The 27,324-nt window shown below is 42.6% G+C and overlaps 1 protein-coding gene across 3 annotated transcripts in view; it reads left to right on the top strand.

Annotated features, from left to right (window-relative positions):
- gk (glycerol kinase) overlaps positions 1–27,324 on the top strand; it is a 100,115-nt gene that overhangs the window by 45,115 nt on the left and 27,676 nt on the right. For all 3 annotated transcript variants that reach the window (XM_067992803.1, XM_067992804.1, XM_067992805.1), the window contains exons 8-15: positions 1,202–1,268; positions 3,053–3,088; positions 4,113–4,180; positions 7,591–7,633; positions 7,898–7,978; positions 9,700–9,778; positions 22,960–23,056; positions 24,340–24,424. In XM_067992803.1, the coding sequence (XP_067848904.1) occupies positions 1,202–1,268; positions 3,053–3,088; positions 4,113–4,180; positions 7,591–7,633; positions 7,898–7,978; positions 9,700–9,778; positions 22,960–23,056; positions 24,340–24,424 (556 nt within the window). The remainder of the gene's footprint in view (positions 1–1,201; positions 1,269–3,052; positions 3,089–4,112; positions 4,181–7,590; positions 7,634–7,897; positions 7,979–9,699; positions 9,779–22,959; positions 23,057–24,339; positions 24,425–27,324) is intronic.

Genomic DNA, 27,324 nt, shown 5'->3' with positions numbered 1-27,324 from the left:
TCACAACGATAAGTGATTTCATGGAGCAGTTTCAGTTGTCATTTCTTGTGTTGCAAAAAAAATTACCTTCAAAAATATGTTGCAGGGTCATGAATAATAATAGGATAAATATTTGGAGGGCTCAGCATTTTCTTCCCTTTTCTTATAAAGTTAATTAATAGAGAGCAGTGCAAAGAAAGATGAGTCACATCAAATTACATCGAAACTACAGAAGCAGACCGTTCGGCCCAACTGGTCTATGCCGGCATTTATGCTCCACACGAGCCTCCTCCATCCTACTTCATCTACCCCTATTAGGATACCCTTCTATTCCTTTCTCCTTCATGTGCTTATCTAGCCTCTACTTAAATGCATCTGTGCTATTTGCCTCAACTGCTCCTTGTGGCAGCGTTTTCCACATTCTTACCACTCTTTGAGTAAAGAAGTTTCTCCTGAATTCCCTATTGAATGAACAATGGAATAGCATGAAATATTTAAATATGCATACTGTGTAATACAATAAATATACTTTTTTTAAAAAAATGTACATGTGCATCATCACAGGAGATCAATTAGTTGTGAAAAAATGATTTTGACAGAAGGCTATTGTCAGTTTGGCACTACTAGCGTTACGTCATTACCTCTTGGTATATAAAATGGACACTGGATTCATCCAAGTTTCTGTACAGATTTCACCTCTGTTTTCCTGCTGGTCGTCATTTATGTTGCAAGGTAGTTTCTTCAACTAGCAGGTAGAGGGGGAACAAAAAACTGCCACTATCCTAACTGTTCCTTCCTTCTTGCAGCCAAATTAGCCCCCTCTCTTTTCCCCCGCACAATTGTATTTGTCTGCTGTTATTTCAAAACTTTTTAATTTTGTATTTTAAAGTGTATGGGTTTTTGCGCACCTTCAGATCTACTTAAAATGGTTCAATAGCTGCAGCCTAAAGACTATTGTTTTATAGGAACAATTTTTCAATTGATATCCTTGGTAAGTTTTGACATCCACAGATATTTATTAATGTGATTGCTGCAATCGTGGATTTTTGAACATAATGTTGTAAAGGGGAAGTAGAGATATCCATAGAGCATTTGTATTACCTTTTTAAATGTCAAAATTTGGACATTTTTATCTTCTTGTTGGGTGCAGAGTGCTGCTTCAATCATCAAATGAGGCTCTTTCAATCTTATTGGTATACAATTACTTTGTTTGCTATTCTAGATTCTTTGATGTTCCAATGAGTATTCTCCCAGATGTGAGAAGTTCATCAGAAATTTATGGATTAATGGTGAGCCAATCCAAATTACTTGTACATTATTAGCAACTGAGGTATTCTTATTGTAGTTTTAGGTATAAGCTACTTGATTTAATGCTAGCGCTCTCACCTCTGAATCAGAAGGTTGTATGTTCAATTCCCACTTCAGAGACTTGAGCACATAATCTAGGATGACATTTCAGTACTGAGTGAGGGAGTGCTGCGCTGTCGGAGGTGCCGTTTTTCGGATGAGACGTTAAACCGAGGCCCTCTCAGGTGGATGTAAAAGATCCCATTGCACTATTTAGAAGAAGAGCAGGGGAGTTCTTCCCAGTGTCCTGGCCAATATTTATCCCTCAACCAACATCTGTAAATTAGATTATCTGGTCGTTACCACTTTGCTGTGCACAAATTGGCTGCTGCGTTTCCTACATTACAACAGTCACTACACTTCAAAAGTACTTAATTAGCTGTAAAGCACTTTGGGACGTCCTGAGGTTGTGAAATGCCTATATAAATGCAAGTTCTTTCTTTTCTTTCAAGGTGTTGAGATGGCCCTCCTACTGCTGCTTCCTCGCCTTCCCTCAGTCTTCCTCATCCGATGAGGACTGCTACTGTTGCTGTGCCTCCTTCAAATGAAGAACTCTCTCTCTAATGTGAGGTTGTTCAGCATGCAGCGCAGCAGGACAACACGGGAAATTCTTTAAAGGGCATATTGAAGGGTGGCCCCAGACCTGTCGAGACACCTAAACCTCTGCTTCAGCATCTCTGTGGTGTGCTCAGTAATGACCCTGGTGGTCCCCGGCCCTTGATTATAAATGTATAGTTCAGGCATGATTGGGTTGCAAAGGGTTGTCATGAGCCACGTCTGTGGAGGTATCCCTTGTCCCCCATCAGCCATCGTGCCAGGCTCCTGGGAGGGTCGAATATTGGGGGGAGGATGCGACAGTCTCGCAGGATAAATGCCCTCCAAAAACCTGAATGTAATGTATAACAGTTTAAAGAATCCAATTAGTAACTCAACTACAGAATGTATGCTAATTGGCTTTAAAAAGTTTTATGGTAGAGAAGATATCGTTCATTCACTTTTCAGATTTCTCGTATACTATAAAAGATGAATATATCCCTTGGATAACAACAGAATTTCTCTCACAATAAGTATCAGCACAGACACGATAGGCCGAATGGCCTCCTTCTGTGCCATAACTTTCTATGATTCTATGATCACTATTAAACTGTCAAGACAAACCCTGTTAAGTTTAACCAATATAACAGTGCATATCCGTTACTTAATGCTAATCAAAATGAATTTCATTGTCTTCATGCAGCTTTTCTTATTCTGGTAACATCCAAATCCATGATTTGGTGTACATTCTCATCGAGCGTGGGGGTTAAATTCAGGGCTTTCATTCATTTGGGTTAATTTGTGTGTTTGAAAAATTGTGTGTATTTTGGAGGTGGGGTGGTTGCTGGCATTGGTTAACTAAGTTTTAGAATACCCATTGTTAGTTATAAACACAACTGATCTTATCTCATTACTCAGGACAAGCAATAATGTATGTTGGCACTGAATTAACCAACTAGAACCACATCTATTGCATCTGATGGTGGAAAGTACATTCTTTCTGGATGATCATGGAGGAGAGGGATGGGAAGGAAAATCATATGAGGGGTCTGATATATTATAAGGCATTAGAAAAATAGTCAAGAATATAGATTTTAAATACAGTTCCTGCATTATTTTTTTAAGTGCAGAAACACTTTAAAATGTGAGCAACCACTGATAAATATTTTGCATTCTGTTCTATTTTTAATAGAAATGTGGGTCACTAGCTACTGTACCAATTTCAGGGGTAAGTATATTTTGTTTGTGCATATATATTCTTCTCTTGCTGAAAGCCCCAGAGAGAGTTTTTTTTGCCAATGCAATCCCAAAAAATTATGACGGTAGAAATCCTGGGGGTGATTTTAACCCCCAAGAACAAGTGGGTTGAAGGCAGGTGGGAGTTGAAAATAGTTGTTTTTTGGGTCGCGACTGGAACCCTGCTTTATTTCCGGGTTTATCTTGGGCGCATAAAAGGACAGGCTTCCTATTGGGAATGCAAAGTCCGAAAATTTTGCAGTTGCGAGCCAAAAATCAACTACTTTCAACTCCCACCCGCCCCCAACTCACCCACTCTTGGAGTTTAAAAATCACCCCCCCCTGTGATTGTTCGAACTTTTGAAGATGTCACATGCAGCATGACTGAATTATAACTGGTACCAGGAATATGGAAATGTTTCTACTCAGTATAACTATTTTAAATGGTTACAAAGAATAATGCGAAAAGAATATATTTCAGTCTGAGCATTCAAATTTAATTAAAGTGTTTACCAATAATGATAACAAGTTGGTTAGGTTTGTTGCATATGGTTTTCTCTTTGTTGTTGAAAATTCCTTGGTAAATGCCAGCAGAGATTTGTAACTGGGATCCCAAAAGTTAAAGTCAAAGTTCCAACTTACTGCAGTACCCAGCAAATATGTATATAATTCAAATAGTTTCATTCATATGGTCAGAGCTCCAAATTGCTGGATTTGTTTAATTTTTGTGAGGGAATTTTAAAAAAAATGTCCTGTTGATCAGGTCGTGGGAGCTAAGGAGAGAAATTTGCCCCACCACTTATTCTTTTGTTATAAAATATGGGTTGCTCAGGTAGTGTATTATAAAGTTGCAACACAATTTCATTGTTGAGATAACTTTATAAACTGCTGTCATAGTTTACCCCTCAATTTGTGTTAACTGCTTTATAATACACTCCAAACAATATTTTCTACTTACAATGCAATACCATTCAGAGGAAGTAATTGCATTTATATTTATATGCTATCTTTATCAGTGTTTAGGTGACCAATCTGCTGCCTTGGTTGGACAAATGTGTTTTTCTCCTGGACAGTCAAAGAACACGTAAGTTTGAACTTTTAAGAAACTACTTGCAATTTGCCACAGGTTAGTTAGTGATGGAGGTATTCAAACTTAGTTTTTGAATAGATTTTCATAGAAGGGGAATTTTGTATTCCCCTCAATAGATTGTGGTAAAATTACAATAGTGATGTTTAAATCTTTATGTTTCTCGTGTCGGTAGTGTGCATTGAATCTGTCACCTCGGTGATCAGTTTTCATTCTAATTGGTTAAATATCTCTCCCTTGCTGTTTAATTCTATTTAGGTCTCTGTTTTTCTCCTTTGCGATGTGGCTATTTTCTACTTTCATTGTCCACCAGTCATTTTATGCAAAACCTTATTCCCCAATTTCAGTTTTGTCTCCAAATACATTCCACCTAAGAATATTCTACCCAGTCACATTCCAGCAAAATTAAATGCTAAGACAAAGCCAAGGCAGCTTTTCATCTACTTGATTATATACTCCTAAAATAAAATTGATCATATAACAAAGATACAATATAATATAACTTTATAAACTGCTGTCATGCTATAGACAGAGCTAAGCGATTCCACAACCAACGGATCAGATCAAAGCTCTGCAGTCCTGCCACATCCAGTCGTGAATGGTGGTGGACAATTAAACAACTAACGGGAGGAGGAGGCTCTGTAAACATCCCCATCCTCAATGATGGCGGAGTCCAGCACGTGAGTGCAAAAGACAAGGCTGAAGCGTTTGCAACCATCTTCAGCCAGAAGTGCCGAGTGGATGATCCATCTCGGCCTCCTCCCGATATCCCCACCATCACGGAAGCCAGACTTCGGCCAATTCGATTCACTCCACGTGATATCAAGAAACGGCTGAGTGCACTGGATACAGCAAAGGCTATGGGCCCCGACAACATCCCAGCTGTAGTGCTGAAGGCTTGTGCTCCAGAACTAGCTGCGCTTCTAGCCAAGCTGTTCCAGTACAGTTACAACACTGGCATCTACCCGACAATGTGGAAAATTGCCCAGGTATGTCCTGTCCACAAAAAGCAGGACAAATCCAATCCGGTCAGTTACTGCCCCATCAGTCTACTCTCCGTCATCAGCAAAGTGATGGAAGGTGTCGTCGACAGTGGTATCAAGCGGCACTTACTCACCAATAACCTGCTCACCGATGCTCAGTTTGGGTTCCGCCAGGACCACTCGGCTCCAGACCTCATTACAGCCTTGGTCCAAACATGGACAAAAGAGCTGAATTCCAGAGGTGAGGTGAGAGTGACTGCCCTTGACATCAAGGCAGCATTTGACCGAGTGTGGCACCAAGGAGCCTGAGTAAAATTGAAGTCAATGGGAATCCGGGGGAAAACTCTCCAGTGGCTGGAGTCATACCTAGCACAAATGAAGATGGTATTGGTTGTTGGAGGCCAATCATCTCAGCCCCAGGACATTGCTGCAGCAGTTCCTCAGGGCAGTGTCCTAGGCCCAACCATCTTCAGCTGCTTCATCAATGACCTTCCCTCCATCATAAGGTCAGAAATGGGGATGTTTGCTGATGACTGCACAGTGTTCAGTTCCATTCGCAACCCCTCAAATAATGAAGCAGTCCGAGCCCGCATGCAGCAAGACCTGGACAACATCCAGGCTTGGGCTCATAAGTGGCAAGTAACATTCGCGCCAGATAAGTGCCAGGCAATGACCATCTCCAACAAGAGAGAGTCTAACCACCTCCCCTTGACATTCAACGGCATTACCATCGCCGAATCCCCCACCATCAACATCCTGGGGGTCACCATTGACCAGAAACTGAACTGGACCAGCCATATAAATACTGTGGCTACGAGAGCAGGTCAGAGGCTGGGTATTCTGCGGCGAGTGACTCACCTCCTGACTCCCCAAAGTCTTTCCACCATCTACAAGGCACAAGTCAGGAGTGTGATGGAATACTCTCCACTTGCTTGGATGAGTGCAGCTCCAACACCTCCCAAACCCGCGACCTCTACCATCTAGAAGGACAAGAGCAGCATGCACATGGGAACACCACCACCTGCACGTTCCCCTCCAAGTCACACACCATCCCGACTTGGAAATATACCGCCGTTCCTTCATTGTCGCTGGGTCAAAATCCTGGAACTCCCTAACAGCACTGTGGGAGTACCGTCACCACACGGACTGCAGCGGTTCAAGAAGCCGGCTCACCACCACCTTCTCGAGGGCAATTAGGGATGGGCAATAAATGCTGGCCTCGCCAGCGACGCCCACATCCTGTGAACGAATAAAAAAAAAATTTAAAAACACAAAATAACTAATCCTACTTTCCAATTATTACAACAACTTTTACCCACGCAACCTGATGTGAACATACTCAGCTGAAACGTCACCTTAAGTGTTCAAGAAAGCACGTGCACAGAAACCTAATTCTCGTGCTGGTTGCCTTTTGTCTTTTCGGCGTGAGCAAAAAGATGCCAACAGCGTGCTCCCAGGACACACACTGTTACTGAATGCTCCCAAGCCACAGGTCCTGCTCCTGCCTTCATGTCATTGGTTTCTCTTCCTCCCCTCTCAGGAGCTTTGGGCCATGAGTCACGCTTTCCCCAGCCGCCTTTGCTGTCAGGCTCTGGAATCTCTGTTGTCTATTGGCCATAGCACCAGGTTCCCTTGCTCTTCCAAACTTATCACCTCCATTCTGCTCCCTAAGTTTCGGAACCTTCTTCAGTTTATTTAAAGCTTTTTCGCTTGCTGTTTGTGCTTTCGTTAATTCTCAGCTGACTATTGACCACAAAATCTTCCAGGTCAATTACCATCAATACAAAATTAGATGTATTTTTCCTGTCAGCAGTAACTTGGTTTCCTCAAGGCAGTAGTGTCAAAATGTCCTTCTCTTTTTCTCACTTTTTCTCAACCTTACTCCAGCACTAGCTGCGATGAGTTACTTCTAATGCTCAGTCAAAGCATTTTAGTTGTTTAGTCAACCCAACATTTTGTGTTTCTGTTAATATTGTACAATTCTGGTTTATATTGTGTTTTTTGATATCTTGGTTGAAGATTGGAATCAAATGGCAATTTAAAAACAAAATCATTAAATATTTTCCTCAGTGAAGTGTATTGCCCTGCTTTATATAGCACTTGAGCAAACAATCTAGACCAGCACTTAATTGCAGTGCTTGGGGAGTGATGCCTTGCTAGAATTGCCATCTTTTGGATGAGACATTAAATTGAGGCCTTATTGGCTATTCAGGTGAAATAAACGATCCCATGGCACTATCCAGAGAAGAGCAGACAGTTGTCTTGGTATTATGGCCAAAGTTTCTTTCTGTGCCAACATCATCAAAATGAAAAATAATTAACAGGTCATAACAAACAATATAAATACATTTTTTCTCATTGGCACTTTTAATTCCTACAGACTAATTTATTGTATTTTGCATATATATATCCTTTTTTCTTTAGATATGGAACAGGTTGTTTCCTCCTGAGTAACACAGGCGAGAAGGTTAGTCTGTCTCTGCTTTAATGTCTGAGATTTGGGCAGAAGGGAAGTATGTTTTTTCCTAAATAAAATTGAGAGCAGGATTGAAGAAAATATTAAACTACTGAACATTATATACTGATGAATCTAGTGGCCAAAACCTGATGCTGCATTAAGTTTATGATTCACTCTTCCACAACTATACATTTCCTTGCCATGTACAATTCTTTATTCAAATTGCAGCATAATGTTATTTTACAGTTGGACTAACATGCTTGTTCTTCACAGCCTGTGATGTCTAAACATGGGCTTCTGACAACTTTAGCGTATAAAATGGGCAAGGACAAACCCGCAATCTATGCACTAGAGGCAAGTTTTGTTTTTATTAAGCTTACAGTTGTAGAACTCTTCTTCATTTTTCATATACATTTGAGTAATGTTGCTTCGTGTAAATGTAACCTGATGTGCCACTTTCAAATTTCTTCTGAAAGTATTAATAAACTAATGAAGTAATGGATGGTCACAGGAGTTTAGTTCGTGTCATAAATGCAGTAGTAGTTATTTTGGGGCTTGTGTTGTGTTGATGGTGACCGCTAGTGCACTTTGTGGCATGTCAATGTTCATGTTGATATGGAGTCAATAGTGATATTACTGAGTTTGATATAATTACTTTTTATCATTTTTGATTCAATTGTTTTCTCCTCAAACATAGTGGCCTAGAAATTTGTTGGCACTGTGCCTATTATACAGGCGCAAAATTGGCACCTAAGCATCCAATATGGGGGGCAGCGTGCGTGCGTACATTCTGCGGCTGAAGTGCGCTGCCCACCATATTAGTTTCGGGTCTTGTATAGGCATCCAGGGCCCGCGCCTGAAATAGATGTTAGGCCCCCTATTTCCATATGGGACTAATGCCTGTTTGAGGCCCTCTTTCCAAAACTCATTGACAACTGACCGCAGTAGGCGCTGTGCACGCTGAGGTCAGTATTCTCGGGCACTTGCAGCCAAATCAGCAGCCCTTAAAGGGACCCCTAGAGGCTGCCTCCCGAAAGATAAGTTATTTTCTTTCTTGCCTCATTGTGGAGCTGGGATGAGCAGGAGTGCTCCTTCCAGTTCCATGTCAAATTCGCAGGCCATTGCTGGCCACCTTTCACTCCCCTCCAGATTTGCCTCCTCTATCCCTCTCCCCACCCAGACTGAGCTTACCGCCTTAGCTGGCTGATCTTTGTTCTTCCCAGCACCAGTGAGTTGCCTCTGGGGCTGAATTGGCGCCTGCATCTTGCCAATTTCGTGTTGTCCTGCCACTGGCCTCATTAGGCACGGGCAGCATGTGTGCACCGGGATTGTACCCTAATTTGGGCGTGATCCAATTTCTAGGCCACCATATGGATATACATCTCCATGCACCCATAAAGCTCTTGTAACATGACCATTGTTTATTAGTCTACTGGCCCTTGCCTTCCAGACTTTCAATGTTGCATTCAATGTCATGTTGCATTCAATGCTAAGTCAAATGTCGTGTGCCTCAATATAATGTGCAAAATGCTTCACTCTGTGGAACATGCTGTAATAAGGGTAGGTGGCTATCATGCCCTTGGATTGAACTCAGGACATGACTGCTGAAAAAACTGCATGTAAGAAAATCTTTTTTTTTTGCTACTAGTTCACATCAGCGGGTAATAGTCTTCACTCAGTGGCATCTGTATATTATAGGTGGACTATTAGTCATTGCAGCCATTGCAGAGTAAGTTCAATAAGCAGGAGACGTTAGTCTATTGCCAGATAGAAAATGAAGGAGTGAAAGTTGAGAAATGAAGAACAATTTTCACAAGAATAGTCTTCCTTGCAAGGTGGCAAGTTATTTTCTTTTTCAGCTCGGCAAAGGTGGAAAGTAACTCTCACCTTCAAATTTGGTGAGTGGGAACTTTCTACTTTTGGTGTGTACAATATAATTGATACGTGAACAAAATTATTACTCCAAGTAACATTATTTATTATGAGACCACTCGCTCAAATTTAAAAAGTGAAATTACATGCCTTAAATACACAGTTCCTCTGCTGATGATTGCTCTATGTTCGTGTTTCTTTAGGGATCAGTTGCCATAGGTGGTGCTGTGGTACGCTGGCTGCGAGACAACCTTCGTATCATTAATTCAGCAGCTGAAGTTGGTAAGTACTCTTTATTTTCATTTATAAACACAGGAAATATACAGTAAATTGACAGTATAAGGGAAATAAATTACATTTGTTGCATCTTTGAGACCTGGGTTCATTCTAGAACAGACTAATGGTATTATTGTACTCAAGCTCTAGGCTTGATTATCAAAAACTTAAACAGTCCAGATTGTAGACCCGAGGACTGCTTATGGGGAACATAAGAATGTACAGGACTGCAAAAAAATAAATAATTATAGTCCATCTGGTTGGTGTCAGTGTCCAGTAAATATCATATTCCATAATACCCTTCAAATGCCCCCTATCAAATATTTTTCCAGGTCCTCGTCCAACTCAAATCAGCAAATTCAAGAAAGTCAACCCCCAGTGCCCCTTTTGGCAGTCTATTCTGTACACTCGCACCCTCTGGGTAAAGTAGTTAAATCTAAATGGTCTTTTCACTCTCCTTTGAAGTTTAAGGTTGTAGAATCTGTGACTTATGTTAAACATGCTGACATTTAACTTGTATATGCCCTTTTAGGATCTTGAATATTTCTAGAAGATTACCCCGTGCCTTCTCTTCTCCAGCATATATATTCCCAATTTCTGCGGCCTCTAATCATAATTTAGCTGGTTAATCCCAGCTATCAATTTTAATCACCAATAGCTGCACCCTCTCCAATGCCTGAACGCCTTTCTAAGAACACACTGACCAGAATTGCACACGATATTCCAGGTGGGGTTGGACCAGTGATCTATACAAGCTCAATCTCCTCCTTAGATTTGTGCTGTGTTTGTCTGACCCACGATCCTGTTTGCAGCCATATACTGCTGATGAATTCAGCGATCTATCCACCAATATCCATGTTCCCTCTCCTGTGCCTTGTCCTGCAGAATAATACCATTCAGCTTATCACTCAATCTTGTGACGTTGCATTTGTCCACATTAAGTGACATTTCAACCTATAGTTCCCCAATCTAACCAGGTCCTTCTGTATTTGATTGGTTTGTTTCCAGTTTTCAGTCTCCCAGTTTGATATCATCTGCAAACATGGAGAGTTTTGTTTCTGTCCCCACTTCAAGGTCATTTATATACATTAGAAATGGCAATAGTCCCAGCACTGATCCCTGAAACTAGTTACCTCCTTCCAAGCAGGTCCAGCTCCATATACAACCACCTTTTGCTTCCTCCATTGCAGCCAAATTTGGATCCAGAAGCACTCCACCTTGGTTGTGCTTTCCAACCTTATGGACCAATCTGTTATATGGCACTTTAGAGTTCAGCAAAGATTTTGATAGATAAACAAAATCCACTGATTTTTTTCCATATAGGATTTCCTCTTAACCAGGCTTGCCAAGTCTCATGGATTTTAGTAAATCTTTTCATCTTTGTGCTGTTCTAACAACTTTACTAAAAATGCTCAAAGTCTGTAAATTCTACTCTTTTTTTTGATCAGTTAAGTTTTTTTTTAAATGACGTTTTTACAATTGGATAAAATTTGCTAATTCATTGTGGTGGAGAAATGCCCCAGTGAAGCACCTACACAATTTTTAACGTACTACATTTCAGTAGATTTTATGGAGCAAGGAGTTGAGATTTAGCTTTCCCAGTTATGTTTTTTGGTTTTTACTCCAGACATTTTTCCCCAGTTCAACATATTAGACCAATCCCATAGGCAAGCTTCTCATCCTCTACAAACCAGAGTATGCCTTAACTTGTTGTAGCATTTTGGGAAAAAGTCAGGCTGAGATATACTTTAACCTGGAGTGGAAGATGTGTCACTTAAACTCAACTACCTAGCCCAAAAAAACTTGCAAGATACTTGAATTTAAATTGAATGACGTATCCCCCACCCCCTCTACTGTATACCTGTTGCAAACAAGCTGGACTATCTTCTGAATCTGATTTTAACCCCATATGTACAGTGATAAGAAAGAAAAAAACCAATAACATCATAGACGACAATGCTTCATTTTTTTGTCAGTTATTTTCTAGTAATCTCATTAACATTTAATTTTTGAAATTTGACAATGCTATATGCATGCCAGAGGGAAAGTGTCCCCAAGTTCCTCCCTCCCAAAAAACCCTGCGAGATCAGCCTGTGAATTAGGAAAATCCACCTCTTGTTTAAAAATGACATCATAGAAAACAGTTACTAAACCACACCTGAAAAAAACACATACATAGTTTGGATTTGTCCATCTGCTTGTACTTCATAGGAGCAGTAACTTGTATGACAGCAATAATGCAGCAAGATATTAAAACAATCAAAATGAGCACCTGTTCACAGTTGTGTAGCAAGAGTGTTTGATGCTTAATTTATATTACCAAACTATATGAGATTAAGCCTATTGTTTGACTACGCTTGACAGTGTAAATATTTCCAGATTGCAGTCTCCAGTCTGATCCAGCTATCCTCTCTGGATAGCTTCTTCCTTTGAGTTTGGCAGCAGCATACTCAAGCTTACATGATTTAATGTGCTGGTTTTACACATCTGTGATAGTGTTCCATGTACAGGCTCCTCAGTTGAAGAAGTTCTGAAGCCTGCGTACACAATCTCAATCTCATGTACTTTGGAAAGATGGCGAGAGGACATATTTGTGCATTATAGGATTCTTGAAAAACTAGTTTTCAAAGTTTGGTGTCTTGTTCTTTGTTTCATCCCGCATCACGAAGACTGCTGTTTTTTCACCTGCATAACATCACTCACCTCTCTGCTTACTTTATCCACACCATTGCTGAAACGCTCAACCATGCCGTCATCCCCTCTAGGCTTAACTTTGCCAACACTCCCCTTGCTGGTCTTGTGAGCTCCACCCTACAGGAACGTCAGCTCATCTGAGACCATCCACATTCTATCCTGTTCTAAGTCTTGCTTACATATTGCCCTGTTCTCACTGATTTCCATTCACTACCTGTTTACCAATAAATTCATTTCAAAATCCATGTGCTTATTTACAGAGCCCTCGATGGGCTCACCCTACTCTACTTGTGTAATCTCCTCCAAATGTACACCCCAGCTCGCACCCTCTGTCGTAATGACTCACAGGAACATAGGAACAGGAGTAGGCCATTTAGCCCCTCGAGCCTGTTCCGCCATTCAATGAGATCACGTCTGATGTGTGACCTAACTCCATATACCCCCGCCTTAGCCCCATATCCCTTAATAACTTTGCTTAACAAAAAATTTAACATTTGAGCTAGCATCAACTGCTGTTTGCGGAAGAGAGTTCCAAACTTCTAGCACCCTTTGCGTGTAAAAGTGTTTCCTGACTTCACCCCTGAAAGTCCTGGCTCTAATTTTTAAATTACTTCCCCTAGTTCTAGTCTCCCCAACCAGCGGAAATAGTTTCTATCTACCCTATCAGTTCCCCTTGATATCTTGAAAACTTTGATGAAATTATCCCTTAATCTCCTAAATTCCAGGGAATACAACCCTAGTTTGTGTAATCTCTCCTCGTAATTTAACCCTTGGAGCCCAGGTAGCATTCTAGTAAATCTACGCTGCACTCCCTCCAACGCATCCTAAGGTGCGGTGCCCAGGCACCTACTGTGTGTCCATTTCCCCCAATGCTCCAACGTGGCAGAATCTTCATCCTCGTGACCCTGCACCCTGGAACTCTCTTCCAAAACCCTTCCATCTTGCTACATATTTCCCTACATTGAAGACCCTCCCCAAACCATGCCTTCAGTCACCTCCCCCCCCCACCCCCCCCCCAACTCCTAACTCCTGCTTGATGTTTGTTTTTTTTCTCTGCTCCTCAATTTTGCGAAGTGCCTTGGGAAGTTTCACTAGATGAAAGGAATTATGTAAGTGCAAATTGTAGTTGTATTAGGATTGAAACACAGTGAATAAAACCTTGAAGCAATGTTCTTGAAATATCCAAGAAGTTATTTTGGTTCTCATGAGTTCTGCAATGTAAATACTGGTAATTGAAACACTTTTTTGGATTTTGGGCACCCAGTGTCTGCATTGAGGACTTTTTGGGTCACATGTGGGATAAATATGGAATAAACTCTTTCTCCAACAATGTAACTTAACCCCCGCCTTAAAAAAATGTTCTATACTGCACCTGTGCAAGAATTGCATTTCCCATATATGTGAACCTTCTGGCCTCTTTGAGTATGGTTACCAGTTTAATGCAAATTTTGCTGCATTATGGGTAGTTTTAAGCTATGGACCTTGTTTTACATGGAACTGAGCTATGATTGCCTATCCTCATGTAGGACTCATTCAATCATCAGAGAAAGAAAACATTCATTGCATTAGTCTGGGCAGAATTCAAATCTAGGTTCCACAGTTAAAAGAATGTACAGGATGCTTCACAAATTCTGGTGTGATACCACGTTTAAGCAAGTAAACCTCTCTGCACATGCAGGTGACAATATATTGCATATGTTTTGTCTGGTGCAGGTCATGAGTTACACACCTGCGGTTTTGCACTGGGACTATGTGGCATTCTGTTTATATGGTAATTGGACAAGAATGGAACATAATAGGATATAATATATTGAGAAAGAATAGGAAAGATGAGAAAGGAGGCGGAGTGTCAAGATTGGTCAAAGAAAGAATACATGCTGTAGATAGGATTGATGTGGACAAGAAAGGGGTGGAGACAAAATCAATATAGTTGGATCGCAAAGATAAAAAAGGCTTTTTACATTAGATGTGGGTGTTGCTACACCTGATTATAAATAATGAAATAGATTGGGTGGATGAGCTAAATGTGGGTGAGCGCCTTTGGAGTAGTGACCACAATAGACACAGATAGAAAGGGAAAAAGTCAGTACAAAAACTAGAACACCACATGGGATTAGGGCAGTTTTAGAAAGATGAGGAGCTCGCTTGCTGAGGTGGGGCAGAAGCAGAAATTGGCATATAGGACTGTGAAGCAACAGTGAAATTTTTTTTAAAAATTGGAATAGTACAGAATAACTATATTCCGCTTTTTAAAAAAAAGGAAATGACTAGTAGTTTTACGGTGCCATGGATAAATAAAGAGGTTAGCAACCAATTAAAATTGAAAAAGAGGACCTATAAGGACCATAAGAATAATAATGAAAAACTGAAGAAGAATATGAGAAAATAAGAAAAGAGGTTAAGAGTGGGATAAAGAAAGCTAAGAGTATGAGGGAATACATTTCAAAAAACGTCGAAAGGAACAGTAAAATATCTTACACATATATCAATAAAAGGAATTGTTAAAAGCGATTTGAAAGGAGAGAATTGTCAATTTGTAGAGGATCAAAATGGCAAGGGTATTTATTAATAAGTACTTTGCATCGGTCTTTGCTAAAGTGACTGATATCAGAGATGAGGTGAATCCTGAAGTCGTTGAGAGAGAGAGAGATAAGCGATAATTATGAGGAAAATTTTAGATCCGTTAGATTAAAGGAAGACAAAGCGCCAGGGCATAACTGGATACATTCTAGGATCATGAGGGAGGAAATAGCTGACGGCCTGGAAATTATATTTCAGGGCACTATTGAGTGTGGATGTGTGCCCATTTTCAAAAAGGGAGACAGAGCTAATCTGGGTAATTACAGGCCTGTTAGTTTAATATCTGTGGTAGGGTAGAATCTTTCACTAAGGATGAAATTACCACAAAGAGAAAAGAGTGAGAAGTAGCCAGCATGGATATCAAAAGTGACAATCGTGCTTGCCAAACTTCATAGAGTTCTTTGAGGAGGTAATAGATATGGTAGATGAGGGAGAATATAGTGCACATGGACTTTAGGAAAGATAGCACATGGGATTACGAGAGAAGACTAAAGGGCATGGAATTAGAATCATAGAATTAAGGGGATGATAGCAAACTAGATTAAAAATTGTTTCAAAAGGAAAAAAAGAGAGTAGGAGTTAAGGGCAGTTTTTCAGAATGGTTGGAAGTGGGTAGTGGTGTGCCACAGGGTTCAGTCTGGGGCCACTTCTGTTCACTGTGTGTATCAATGATTTAGATATAGGCCTAGAGGGAGTGGTGTTGAAATGATCAAAATAGAAGCCATAGCTAATTCTTTAGAAGATCAAAGGATGCTGCAATGGGCTGTTAAAATGAGTGAATGGGATAAGTAGTGGCAGATGGAATTCAATGTTAGCAAGTATGAAGTGATACATTTTGGTAAAACAACATAGCAACAGTTATCATACTCTGAGTAGAAATAGGCTCAGTGCTGTGGAAGAGCAGAGGGACTTGAGGTGCAAGTTCACAGCACATTGAAGGCAACACCTCAGGTTTTAAAAAAAAAACAGCCTCATGGAATCCTATGTTTTATCACGAGGTGTGGAATATAAAACCCAAGAGGTAATGATGAGCCTATATAAAACCTTAAGATCTCAATTAGAGTATTGTGTGCAGTATTGGGCTCCATGCTTTAGGAAGGATATTGAGGCCTTAGGGTACAACACAATATGACTAGAATGCTGCCTGGTATGTGGAAATGCAAGTATGAAGAAAGTCTTAAAAATTGGGACTTTTTTATTAGAATAATGCAGATTGCAGAGTAATATTGTAGAATTATAATTATGAAAGGATAGGACAGGGTAAGTAAAAGTAGACTATTTCCAGTAGTTTAGAGGTCTTGAACAAGAAGTCACAGATACAAGTTTATTTGCAATAGATTTCGAATAGAGTAAGAGAAATTTCATTCCACAGAGAGTTGTGAGTCTGTAGAAGTGAATGAAAACATAGAAACATAGAAAATAGGAGCAAGAGTAGGCCATTCGGCCCTTCGGGCCTGCTCCGCCATTCAAAATGATCATGGCTGATCGTCTAACTCAGTACCCTGTTCCTGCTTTTTCCCCATATCCCTTGATCCCTTTAGCATTAAGAAATATATCTATCTCTTTCTTGAATATATTTAATGACTTGGCCTCCACTGCCTTCTGTGGTAGAGAATTCCACAGGTTCACCACCCTCTGAGTGAAGAAATTTCTCCTCATCTCTGTTCTAAATGGCATACCCCATATCCTGAGACTGTGACCCCTGGTTCTGGACTCCCCAGCCATCGGGAACATCCTCCCTGCATCTAGTCTGTCTAGTCCTGTTAGGTGGAGGTGAACACCGACACAGACTGGTTGAGCTGAATGACCTTCCATGTTGTAGCTTTTTTGTATTTCTATGTATATTTTAGTGTTTTTCATTTTTAAACTTTTCAAATAAAAAAGAAAGTAAAGGACCTATCTTGTATTGATGTGCAGGGATGTGACAAATGCTCTTGATAATTTGGTTTCCCTGCTGATAGCTGAGTTGTGACTTATGCTGTGAAGAAATTGGAGGACCTGTGTGGTACACCTCATGACGGTCAAAACTAGCTCCATGGAAAAGTGGTAGATATCACACTGATTCCAAACACACAATCATAGCATAAAATGTGTTAACCAATTGAGCTGAAGAGTCTGCAGAAACAGTAAAATATTTGAAAATATAACAATGAAGAAAGAACTTGCATTTATATAGCACCTTTCACAACCTCAGGACGTCCCAAAGCACTTCACAGTCACTGAAGTCCTTCGAAATCACTGTTGTGATGTAGCCAATTTAACAGGTCATCAGATAACTGACCAGCTAATCTGTGTTTAGTGGTGTTGGTTGAAGGATAAGTGTTAGCCAGGATAAAGGAAGAACTCCCTGCTCTTTTTCAAATAGTGCCATGGGATCTTTTATGCCATCCTGAGAGAGCAGACAGGGTCTCAGTTTCACGTCCCCTTTGAAAGATTTCACCTTTGGCAGTGTTGTACTCCCTCAGCATAGATTTTACACTCAAGTAAAGTGGGGCTTGAACCCACAGTCTTCTGACTGAGGTGAGAATGCTACCACTGAGCTAAGGCTGATGCCAATTAAGAACACAAACAGAAACAGCAGTACCAATTTCTTCCCTTAAAACATTGTGTGTATATATACACACACATATAAATATTTGGATGTAAGTTACCACTTAAAAATATGCATGATTTTATTATTTATTTGATAAACCATAAACCTTTCTACAAAAAGGTCAGCAGCATTTGCGGTTTTATAAATAGGGGCATAGAGTTCAAGAGTAATGACAAATTTGTACAAAACATTGGTTAGACCACAGTTATGATTCTGTGTGTAGTTTTGGGTACCCCATCATAAATTATATTATGCTCTCTATGGCTTTAGATATGCCAGGATGGGAAACTATAGTTATCAGGAGAGACTTCAGCAGATGGACTACAGCGGTTCAAGAAGGCAGCTCACCACCACCTTCTCAAAGGCAATTAGGGATGGGCAATAAATGCTGGCCTTGCCAGCGACGCCCACATCCCATGAACGAATTTTTTTTTAAAAACTTGACATACTGGAACTAGTTCCATTGAAGCGAAGAAGATTGAGATTTACAAAATTATGAAGGGTTTTGGTAAGAGTAAATGGGAAAAGACTTTTCTCTGATGGGCAGTCAGTATAGAAGGGTCATTAATTTAGAAGTGTCACTAAGGGAGTGAGGAGAGAGGTTTTTTGCACAGAGGATTGTTGGAGAATGGAATGTTATGCCACAGGGAATGATTCAGGCAGGGAACCTTGCATCTTTTAAGGGAATATTGGATAATGTTTGAAGCAGAGGAGGTGATAGGGCTATGGGGAGAAAACAGGGAATGGGATTAATTTTGGATTATTCTAGCAAAGTGCGGCACGGACACTTCAATTTTCAAATTGAAGTCCGGGGGTGGGGGAGGGCAACGAAAATCGGGAAAATCTGGAGCAGAAAAGGAAACTGGCTCCAACCCGCCAACTTCCGTGTTTCTCACAGACGCATCTGTGTGCTCACGTGCTTCAGGAATCCGGAAGTCCCACCGGCAATTAAAGCTGGCGGGCTGATATTTAAAGCAGTCATTAAGATAGTTAAAGTTGTTAAAGAGGTTAATTTTTAGGTGATTGAGGCAGGGGAAAGATTTTCATTCTGCCTCAGCATGTTTCCCGTGCTGTGTGAAACACACCATTCAGCCAGTAGCCATTTGGACATTTTAATGCCTGTTTGACAGATGTTGATAAAAGGTGTTATTGCAGCAGGGCACTCAGTTCTCTCAGACAAACTTTTGGCTGGGAGATCTTGGTCTTTAGACTGAGAATTCTTGGTTTCCACTCAGTATTGTTCTATTTACACATATTTACCAACATTCCGGACCTCCTCAAACTTACACCATCAGGATGGGGGGCACGATTCCTGCATTCCCCAGTACATCCGAGGACAAGGAACATCACCATCCTCGCCCAGGCATGGTGTGCACTTCCGCCACTTGGAGCTCCATAACACAGCGCTGTACCACTGGGACCTGCACAAGAGCACAGAGGGAGCGACGTCGCAGGAGTCACTACCCTCGCCAGAGGGTCTACAGACCGAGGCTCAGCTTCCTGGACCTCTCGGAGGCTGAGTGAGTCGCCAGGTGGTCACCGACATCTGCAGCCTCCTTCATGCCAAGCTGCACCTGGCTAGGCCTTGCGGCATCTCATTACCCGTCGCAGTTAAAGTCACCACTAGCCTCAACTTCTTCACCTCCAGTTCATTCCAGGGTGACACCGGTGACATCGCCGGGGTCTCTCAGTCATCTGCACACAAGTGCATAAGGCAGGTCGCCGATGGCTTGTTTCGCAGAGCCTCACAATACGTCAACTTCTCCATGGCCGACCTCAGCCAGACAGAGAAGGCAGTGGGATTCCGCTCTGTGGCTGGCTTCCCACGTGTGGAGGCGCTCGTATTGCTATATGGGTTCAGGGTGCGATCAATTGCACCCATATAGCAATACGAGCGCCTCCACACGAGCCAGGACTGTTCATCAACAGAAAGGGGTATCACTCCATCAACGCTCAACTCGTTTGTGACCACCACAAAAGATTCCTTCACGTGTGCGCCAGATTCTCTGGCAGCTGCCACGATTCTAAGGGAATCCAACATCCCAGGCCTCTTCCACGCACCAAACACCTCTAAGGGCTGGCTCCTCGGGGACAAGGGATACCCCCTGCACACATGGCGCATGACACCTCTGAGGAACCCCATCAGCGAGCAACAGCATCAATACAACGACAGCCACATCACCACCAGGTCTATAATTGAACATGCGATAGGGCAGCTCAAGGTGCGATTTCAGTGCCTCGATTGTTCAGGGGGAGTGCTTCAATACGCACCAGCGAGAGTGGGTCGCATTATAGTAGTGTGTTGTGTCCTGCACAACATGGCGCAACAGAGAGGGGTACCAGTTGAGGAAGCCCCATGCCCTCATCCACCATTCATATCTGCCATTCACAGTGAGGAGGAGCAGGAGGAGGAGGAGGACGAACCCATGGGCAGAGCAGCGGCTCACCTGGCTGCTCGTGAGGCCAGGGAGTCACTCATACGTGAACGGTTCTAGTAAGATCAGAAAGTGAGAAGAGTCCAGTCCTCAAACCACCTGGAAAGAGCAGCGCCAACACCAGCACCCCCCACCCAATCCCTGTATAATACAGTGCTGCAACTACACATACACCCACTGTAAAGTGACCCACTGGGTGGCATCAAGTGTCACCGTTCATGATGAAGCACATTAAAGGGCGCTATCACAAAAGCCAGTCAAGAATGGCCACGACATGGCAATAGAGGTGAGAATGATAACATTTAATGTGACTTTAACAAAAACCAAATATAAATGAAAAACATGACAGTCTGTCACACCCTTGTGCATACCCTTCATGATCACAAATCCTTAGCCGTTCTCTTCCTACTACTTCTACGTGGTACATCCCCTGTGGCTGCAGCAGAGGTAGTGGCAGGTTGCTCATGTTCATGTCCTGCCTGCTTAAATGCTTTGGGCCTACGCCCACTGGCTTTCGGAGCCCATGAGGGCCCCTCCAAAGACTGCTCCACCTGCAACTGTGCAGGGGCAGACTTGGCCACCTGGAGAGGAGGCAGCATTGTGGGTACTGGTTCACAGCAGGGCAACGGGTGAGATGTGGGAGCGCTTTGAGTGGTGTCCCCTCTTCCATGTACCCTTTTGCCATCATCCCTCTCCTGGGCCAGGCCCACATCACTCCTACCACCCTGCTGGACAACAGTTTGGAGGACATGTGTGATGCCTTGGAAGGCCACTTCCAAAGCATCTGTCAGCCTGTTTAAGGCGGCAGAATGTTGTTCACCCTGAGTCCGAACGGCCATTGTCAGGACCTGAATGGGCTCATTTGTGAACCGTGCTTGAAGCTCAACAGAGGCTAGCCTCTCCATCACAGACATTCCTGCACTTACCTGTGACACTATCTCAGACATTTCCGCAGCTACCTGCGACACTATCTCAGACAGTTGCTCACATCCCTGTGCCACTATCTGAGATTCCCTCACATACCTGTGCCACAATTCCATTCGTGCAGGAGTTGGACCCCTCCATCCTCTGCGCTATTTTGGAGAGTGTGCGTGGCACCTATTCCAGTATCTCACAAATGTGCTGCTGTCCCTCGATCATTCTCCTTTTAAAGGATGGCTCCCGGGGTTCAGCATCTGCATCCAGCTGAGCAGAGCCTGGAGAGGAGTGCGCCCACCAACACGGATTCTCCTCAGCTGCCCCTGCCACCAGTGTCTGCTCGTGCTCACTTGTGTGTGGTGATTCACCAGGTGCCAACCCAACTAACTGACTGCGCTGGTGGATGATTCGCTAAGATGTGATGGTGCGTCCTCAGAGGCCGGGACCTCCTCTGAGGAATCGCCCTCTCCCGCCACTGCCGTCATTGATCGGCCTGTAAGAGAACAGAAGGCAATATTAAGCATCATCACAGATGTGTCCTGTTGCGATGAGCATACTAAGGTGTTCAACATGCCAAGCATTGTTAACATCAATTCATGTTGTGTGTGATGAATGTTAAAGTTGTGTCACCAGACATTTGTGGGTGCCTGTCTCAGCATCCCGGCCGGACAGGCACTCGAGAGTGCGACTAATCTCCAATGCCTCCTCCTCCATGTCTGTGAGGATCACTACTTGTTGTGGCCCCCCTCCAGTCCTCACCCTTTTGCGTGCATTTTGCGCTCCCTTCTCCTAGAAGGGGAGAAAGTACAGACGCGTGAGTGATGGTGAAGTGGTCAGCCCATGAATGCATTGCTTTGGGTGAGGCTGATGGTGAAAGAGATGCATCAGAGGGTGAGTATGAAACAGCCATGACATTGGATGAGGATTGGGGTGAGTGGTAGTGGTGGGGTGAGGAAGTGCAGGTAAGTTGAGGATGAGTCTTAAGTGGGTGTGAGGAAATATGTGATGGAGTAGTCTTGGCAGTGTAGAATGAATTGGCGGTGGGGGCGTGGGGGGGTTGTTGATGTGCACCATGGAATGTAGGAGAATCAGTAAGTGTACTCACTTTTGCTGACCTAGTAAGGTCATTGAATCGCTTCCTGCACTGGATCCAGGTGTGGGATATGTTATTCCTGCTCGTGACCTCCACTGCCACCTTGAGCCAGGCCGTCTTGGTGGCAGAAGCAGGGCACTTCCTCCTGTTGGCCGGGTAAAACAGTTCCCCCCTCCTCCTCACCCCAGCCAGTAGCACCTGGAGTGAGGCATCATTAAGTCTTGGAGCAACCTTGGCCTTGTGCTGCTCCATTGTGTCTTTTTGGTCTTTGCTCTAGCAAAAGCCATTGGAGCAATGGCCCTTTTAATACAGATGCTCCAGCTGACAGCCTGTAATGTGGGTGCGCAGTCCGCCCACTGCTCAGCTTTCGGATGGCAAACCCAGAAGCCACGTTAAGGGCCACCAATCAACTCTCGATCGCGTGGGGAAAGGTAAGTTATTATCCGGGTTTGCCGCGTGCCCATTGAAAATTGAGCCCAAAGAGTTGAATGGCCACCTCCTGTGCTGTAAATTTATATTGTTCTATGTTATGTTTAACCTCCAGAAAATCGCACCACACTGGACAAGTCAAATCTGTGCTGCTACAGAGGAAAATGTGTGATTGTCATATTCATAGTGCACAAATTGCTTGCCTCAGCTTGATGTTTGTTAATAGTACTTTTTGGGGAGGGGGAGGTACTTTTCATGTGGCCAGCAATACAATAAATAAAATTCTTAAACTGCTCGGAACCTGAGGGATCACCAAGCTCTACCTTCCTATTAGCTTCCAATAGGCAGTAATGCTTCAAGCTCTTTTTGATTAGGGTTTTGTATTTTTTTCGATTTTGGTAAATGTGAATTATTGCCCTAACCTTTTTGTATTTTTTTTCTTCAGAAAAGCTTGCTGCTTCTGTGGGTTCCTCTTATGGTTGCTATTTTGTTCCAGCATTCTCAGGGTTATATGCACCATATTGGGAGCCTAGTGCAAGAGGGTAAGAGCTTTACTTTTTATACTCTCGTCAACAAAACTTAACCGGTTATTATTGGCTTCAGTGTACTACAGCAGCAGTATTTATCATTATTGTAAATACAAAGGCATGATCTCTAGAAACCACTGTCTGTTTCTGTGAACAATAACCATAGAATCTATTCTGCCATCGTATGATTGCACTCAGCAGTTGTGTTTGTCTGATAAAAGGATATATGGAGTATTTGCTGACCCGACACTGCCACATCATTTTGCATTGTTCTTTCTGCATCCTTTGTAAGTACTCGCACTATTTTTTTTTAAGGCTAAAACTATATTTTTAAATCAGATTTACGTGTTATGTTCGTTCACAGATTAAATCTGAATAGCACTTTATCATTAAAAACTCAATACAAGCACAGTATTTTTTTTTTACTTCCTGGAGTGGCAATTATATGCTGTGGTCCAAGTTGGAATGTGGCTCTTTATAATGAACTGTTAACTATAACCTGTAACTAACCTCTTGTTTCACTGAGTTGAATAGTGTGAAATATTTTTCACTCACTTCAAAATGAGCAGATAATGACTTGCTTATTAAAAGGTGTTTCTGAAGCATGTAAAAAGTTTGTTGCCCCCATGCATTTTTTTCACCTCCCAAACAGAAAAATATATATTGATTATATTTTATAGTGTGAACAGTGCTCCCTTATATTTGTGTGGCTTTTTTGAATAGGCAAATTCCCAACACTTCAGATATATAGTAATACTAAAGCAACAGTGTCTAGCAAAGGTTACATGACCTTGTCAAAAATCTTGTTAAATGTTGTCCAAGTGCAGGAATATTAAAATTTAAATCTCTCACATTAATCGTTGGTGGATTAATCCCCAATATGTCTTCGTTATCTAGTCTGGTCTTATGTCTCCGTTTTCCTTTTTCCCCTCCTGCTCGGAGTCCACTATTTCAGCTGTCTTTTTGCTCATGAAATGCGCTATAGAAATACAAGCAGTTGTTTCTGTTGCTAGAATAGATTGTTAGATCCAAACTGCAGTTTTGTAGTGGCTGCATGCAAGTGACTCTGTGTATAGAAATTGTTCACATTTCAAAATGTGTTGATTATAATCTGAAGTAATGTGGTAAATAGGCTTCATTATAACTAATGTTATCTGTTGCCAAATAAAAGCTATTGAACAATTGTTTCTTCTAAAACATAGGATATTGAAATCTTTTGCACTATGTAAATCATATCTGTGCAAATTTACTTCACTTAACTTAATAAAATTTTGTTTTTACACCTATTTGCTCTGCAGAATAATCTGTGGCCTTACCCAGTATACAAATAGAAATCATATTGCATTTGCTGCACTAGAAGCTGTTGCCTTTCAAACCCGTGAGGTAAGCCAGTGCTTTATTCTGTTGGGGTGCATTTTGGTTGCAAGTTTAAATTTCTTTGCAGCAACTGTCCTAGCAGAAACCAAACTGCTCGGTTATTGGAAGTGCTGTTTGGTGACACTGTTGCCGACTCCTTGCATCACTTTGCTGATGACTGGGAGGAGGCTGATAGGGCAGTAATTGGCCAAGTGGATTTGAACTGTCTTTTGTGGACAGGACATACCTGGGCAATTTTCCACATTGTCAGGTGTTGTGGCTGTACTTGAACAGTTTGGCTAGGGGTGCGGCTAATTCTGGAGCACAGGCCTTCAGTCCGACAGCTGGGATGTTGTCGGCGCCAATAGCCTTTGCTGTGTCCAGTGCCCTCAGCCAATTCTTTGTCATGTGGAGTGAATCGAATTGGCTGAAGACTGACATCTGTGATGATGGGGACCTCCAGAGGAAGCCGAGAAGGATCATCCACTTGGCACTTCTGGCTAAAGATGATTGCAAACACTTCAGTCTTGCCTTTTGCACTCACGTGCAAAAGACAAGGCTAAAGCATTTGCAGCCATCTTCAGTACACATAATTGCCTTAATTCATTTGTGATTTTTAGAATTGGAACTTTTAATGTTCAGTTGCCTCTAAGTGTAAATGGCAGTCCGTATACTTATCAACAGGCTTCTTCACGAGATTGAAATAACAATTCTGTATTATATTTTAGGGGGTATGAAGACAGATTACACAATTTAATTAAAATGTTGATTTTTTTTTTAACCCAATTTAAAAGCAATTTAGACAGTAGATTGTTTTTGGTGTAAAAAGCCTGATAGAATCTAAACCCAACATATCATACATGACAACCACCGATATGATGGTATAATTTCACCTTATTGGTAACTTCTACTGGCTGGAGTTAGAGGGGGTTAAATTGGATACCCCCGAAAATGGGGATTAACCTACGCCCGTTCATTGCGCTCCAGGCAGCACGTTAAGTTTGTGTTGCCTGCTGTTCTAAATGATTGCTACGTACAGCCAGCGCTACCTACGCAGTTCATTGGCTGCATCAGCAGAGGGCCCGGTATCGCAAGTGGCTAGCGCCATTTAAAAGCAGCCTGCACCTCTTAACAGCGAGGTGCATTGTGACCTCAAGAAGTGGTGGGAGTCGCTTGAAAACTGAATCTGTGCTGTGATACTTTGAGGAATGGCTGAACATGCGAGAGAGCGTTCACCAAGGTTTTCTGATAATGGAGGCCTTGGTGCAAGAGGTGGAGAGAAGGAGAGACATCCTGTATCCGCAGGGGGGCCCAAGGCCCTCGAGACATATGCTCAGGAGGCAGTGGAAGGAAGTGGCAGCAGAGGTCAATGCCAGGAGTATAGCTGCAAGGACATGGATGCAAAGCAGGAAGACGTTTAATGATCTGACAGGAGTTGTCAAGGTGAGCGAGTTCAATCTTCAAATGGCATATCCTAACAACTGCACCATTAGCCTCATCCACTACTCAATTCACTACACCTCCATCACCCACCTACCAAAAATCTCTCTCAATTAGTACTCAACCCTTCAATTTACATGCTTTACTGCACCCTCACACACTTAGCACTGTTGCAAGCCTCACATCCACAACTCACAGCTCACACGCACTGGCAGCTATTCAACCATGATAGCCACATCACCCAAACATATTGCAGGACAATCATCGACACACATCCCTCCTTTCTTGAGGGAGAAGGTGGCGCATAACAGGAGGCAGCAGCAAGAAATAGGATAGAGGAAGGATCTGCACGTGGTGAGTCACAGACACAATTGCTCAGGAGCCAGAGCAGGAGGAAAGGATACCACAGGTGCCAGCTCGCCGGAGGGCAAGGGCACACACTAGATCTGCTGCAGAGGAGTCAGATGATGACTTCGATGGCCCAGGCTACAGAACAACGCTGATGGACGTACACAACCTAATGCTTGGTGCACTGGAAAACCTAGCAGAAAGCCTGCACACAATGTCAATTTCCAACCTGGCACAGGGCTTTGCACAGAGCTTGGAGCCTATCCTTTCCAACATGGAACAGGTGGTCACCTCCATCAGCACACCTGCTGAACCCACCATGATGCGGCGTTTGATCGATCTCACAGCTTCCATTGCAGCACAAACAGCTTCCATCGAAGTTCTGCCTGCTGCCTTGAAAGCTTAGATTGCTGCCATCGTGGCTCTGGTACCACTGGGTACTACTGTTGAAAGGAGCTTCCAGGGCGTCACAGTAGTCCAGCAATCTGTTCTTCAACAGGTGCCTAGGATTGCTGAGGTGCCGCCCCATGGAACAGGAACCTGCTGTCCTCTCTCAGGCTGACAGCTTTCCTGCTGCCACTCTGCCAGTGCCCTTGCTGTTGCCTGTCATTCAGCCGGCCCAGACTTCTGCAGCCCAGGCTGAAATGGTGCAGCCTGAAGCCGGGCTCTTCCGGCCCAGAGCTGCTCAAGGTCGCTCTTCAAGGCATCTGCACTCTCCTCAATTGCAGGTCAGCAGCCTTCCACCACCCATGCTCTAGCCACTGGGGAAGCATCTTGTAGGAGCACTAGGAAAGGTAAAGGCACACGGAAGATAGGCACTAAGGGGATGATTACTTTCATTTTGTATGTATTATTTAATGATTGAATTGGTAAATTTGGATTTGATTTTGCATTTATGGTGGTTTTTATTTCCACTGTGAACTGAGGGAGGAACCAATAAGTATTGTCAGAAAGTGGAAGATGTGATGGTCAGTGAGAGAGGAAAGGTAAGAAGTGTGGTGGGACTGTTGGTGAATGGGGAAGTGTTGTTAAGGTTATTGGTATCATGAATAATCAAACACTTAGAGCCCTGGTGTAGCCCCTCTTCCACTTCCTCCTCCTCCTCATGCTCCTGCTCCTCAGCTTCTCACCTGATAGGT

Source organism: Heptranchias perlo, chromosome 11 (genome assembly GCF_035084215.1).
Source record: "Heptranchias perlo isolate sHepPer1 chromosome 11, sHepPer1.hap1, whole genome shotgun sequence".
Taxonomy (NCBI): Eukaryota; Metazoa; Chordata; class Chondrichthyes; order Hexanchiformes; family Hexanchidae; genus Heptranchias; species Heptranchias perlo.
Note: the sequence above shows the minus strand (reverse complement) of the source record. Positions and strands in the feature narration are given on the sequence as shown.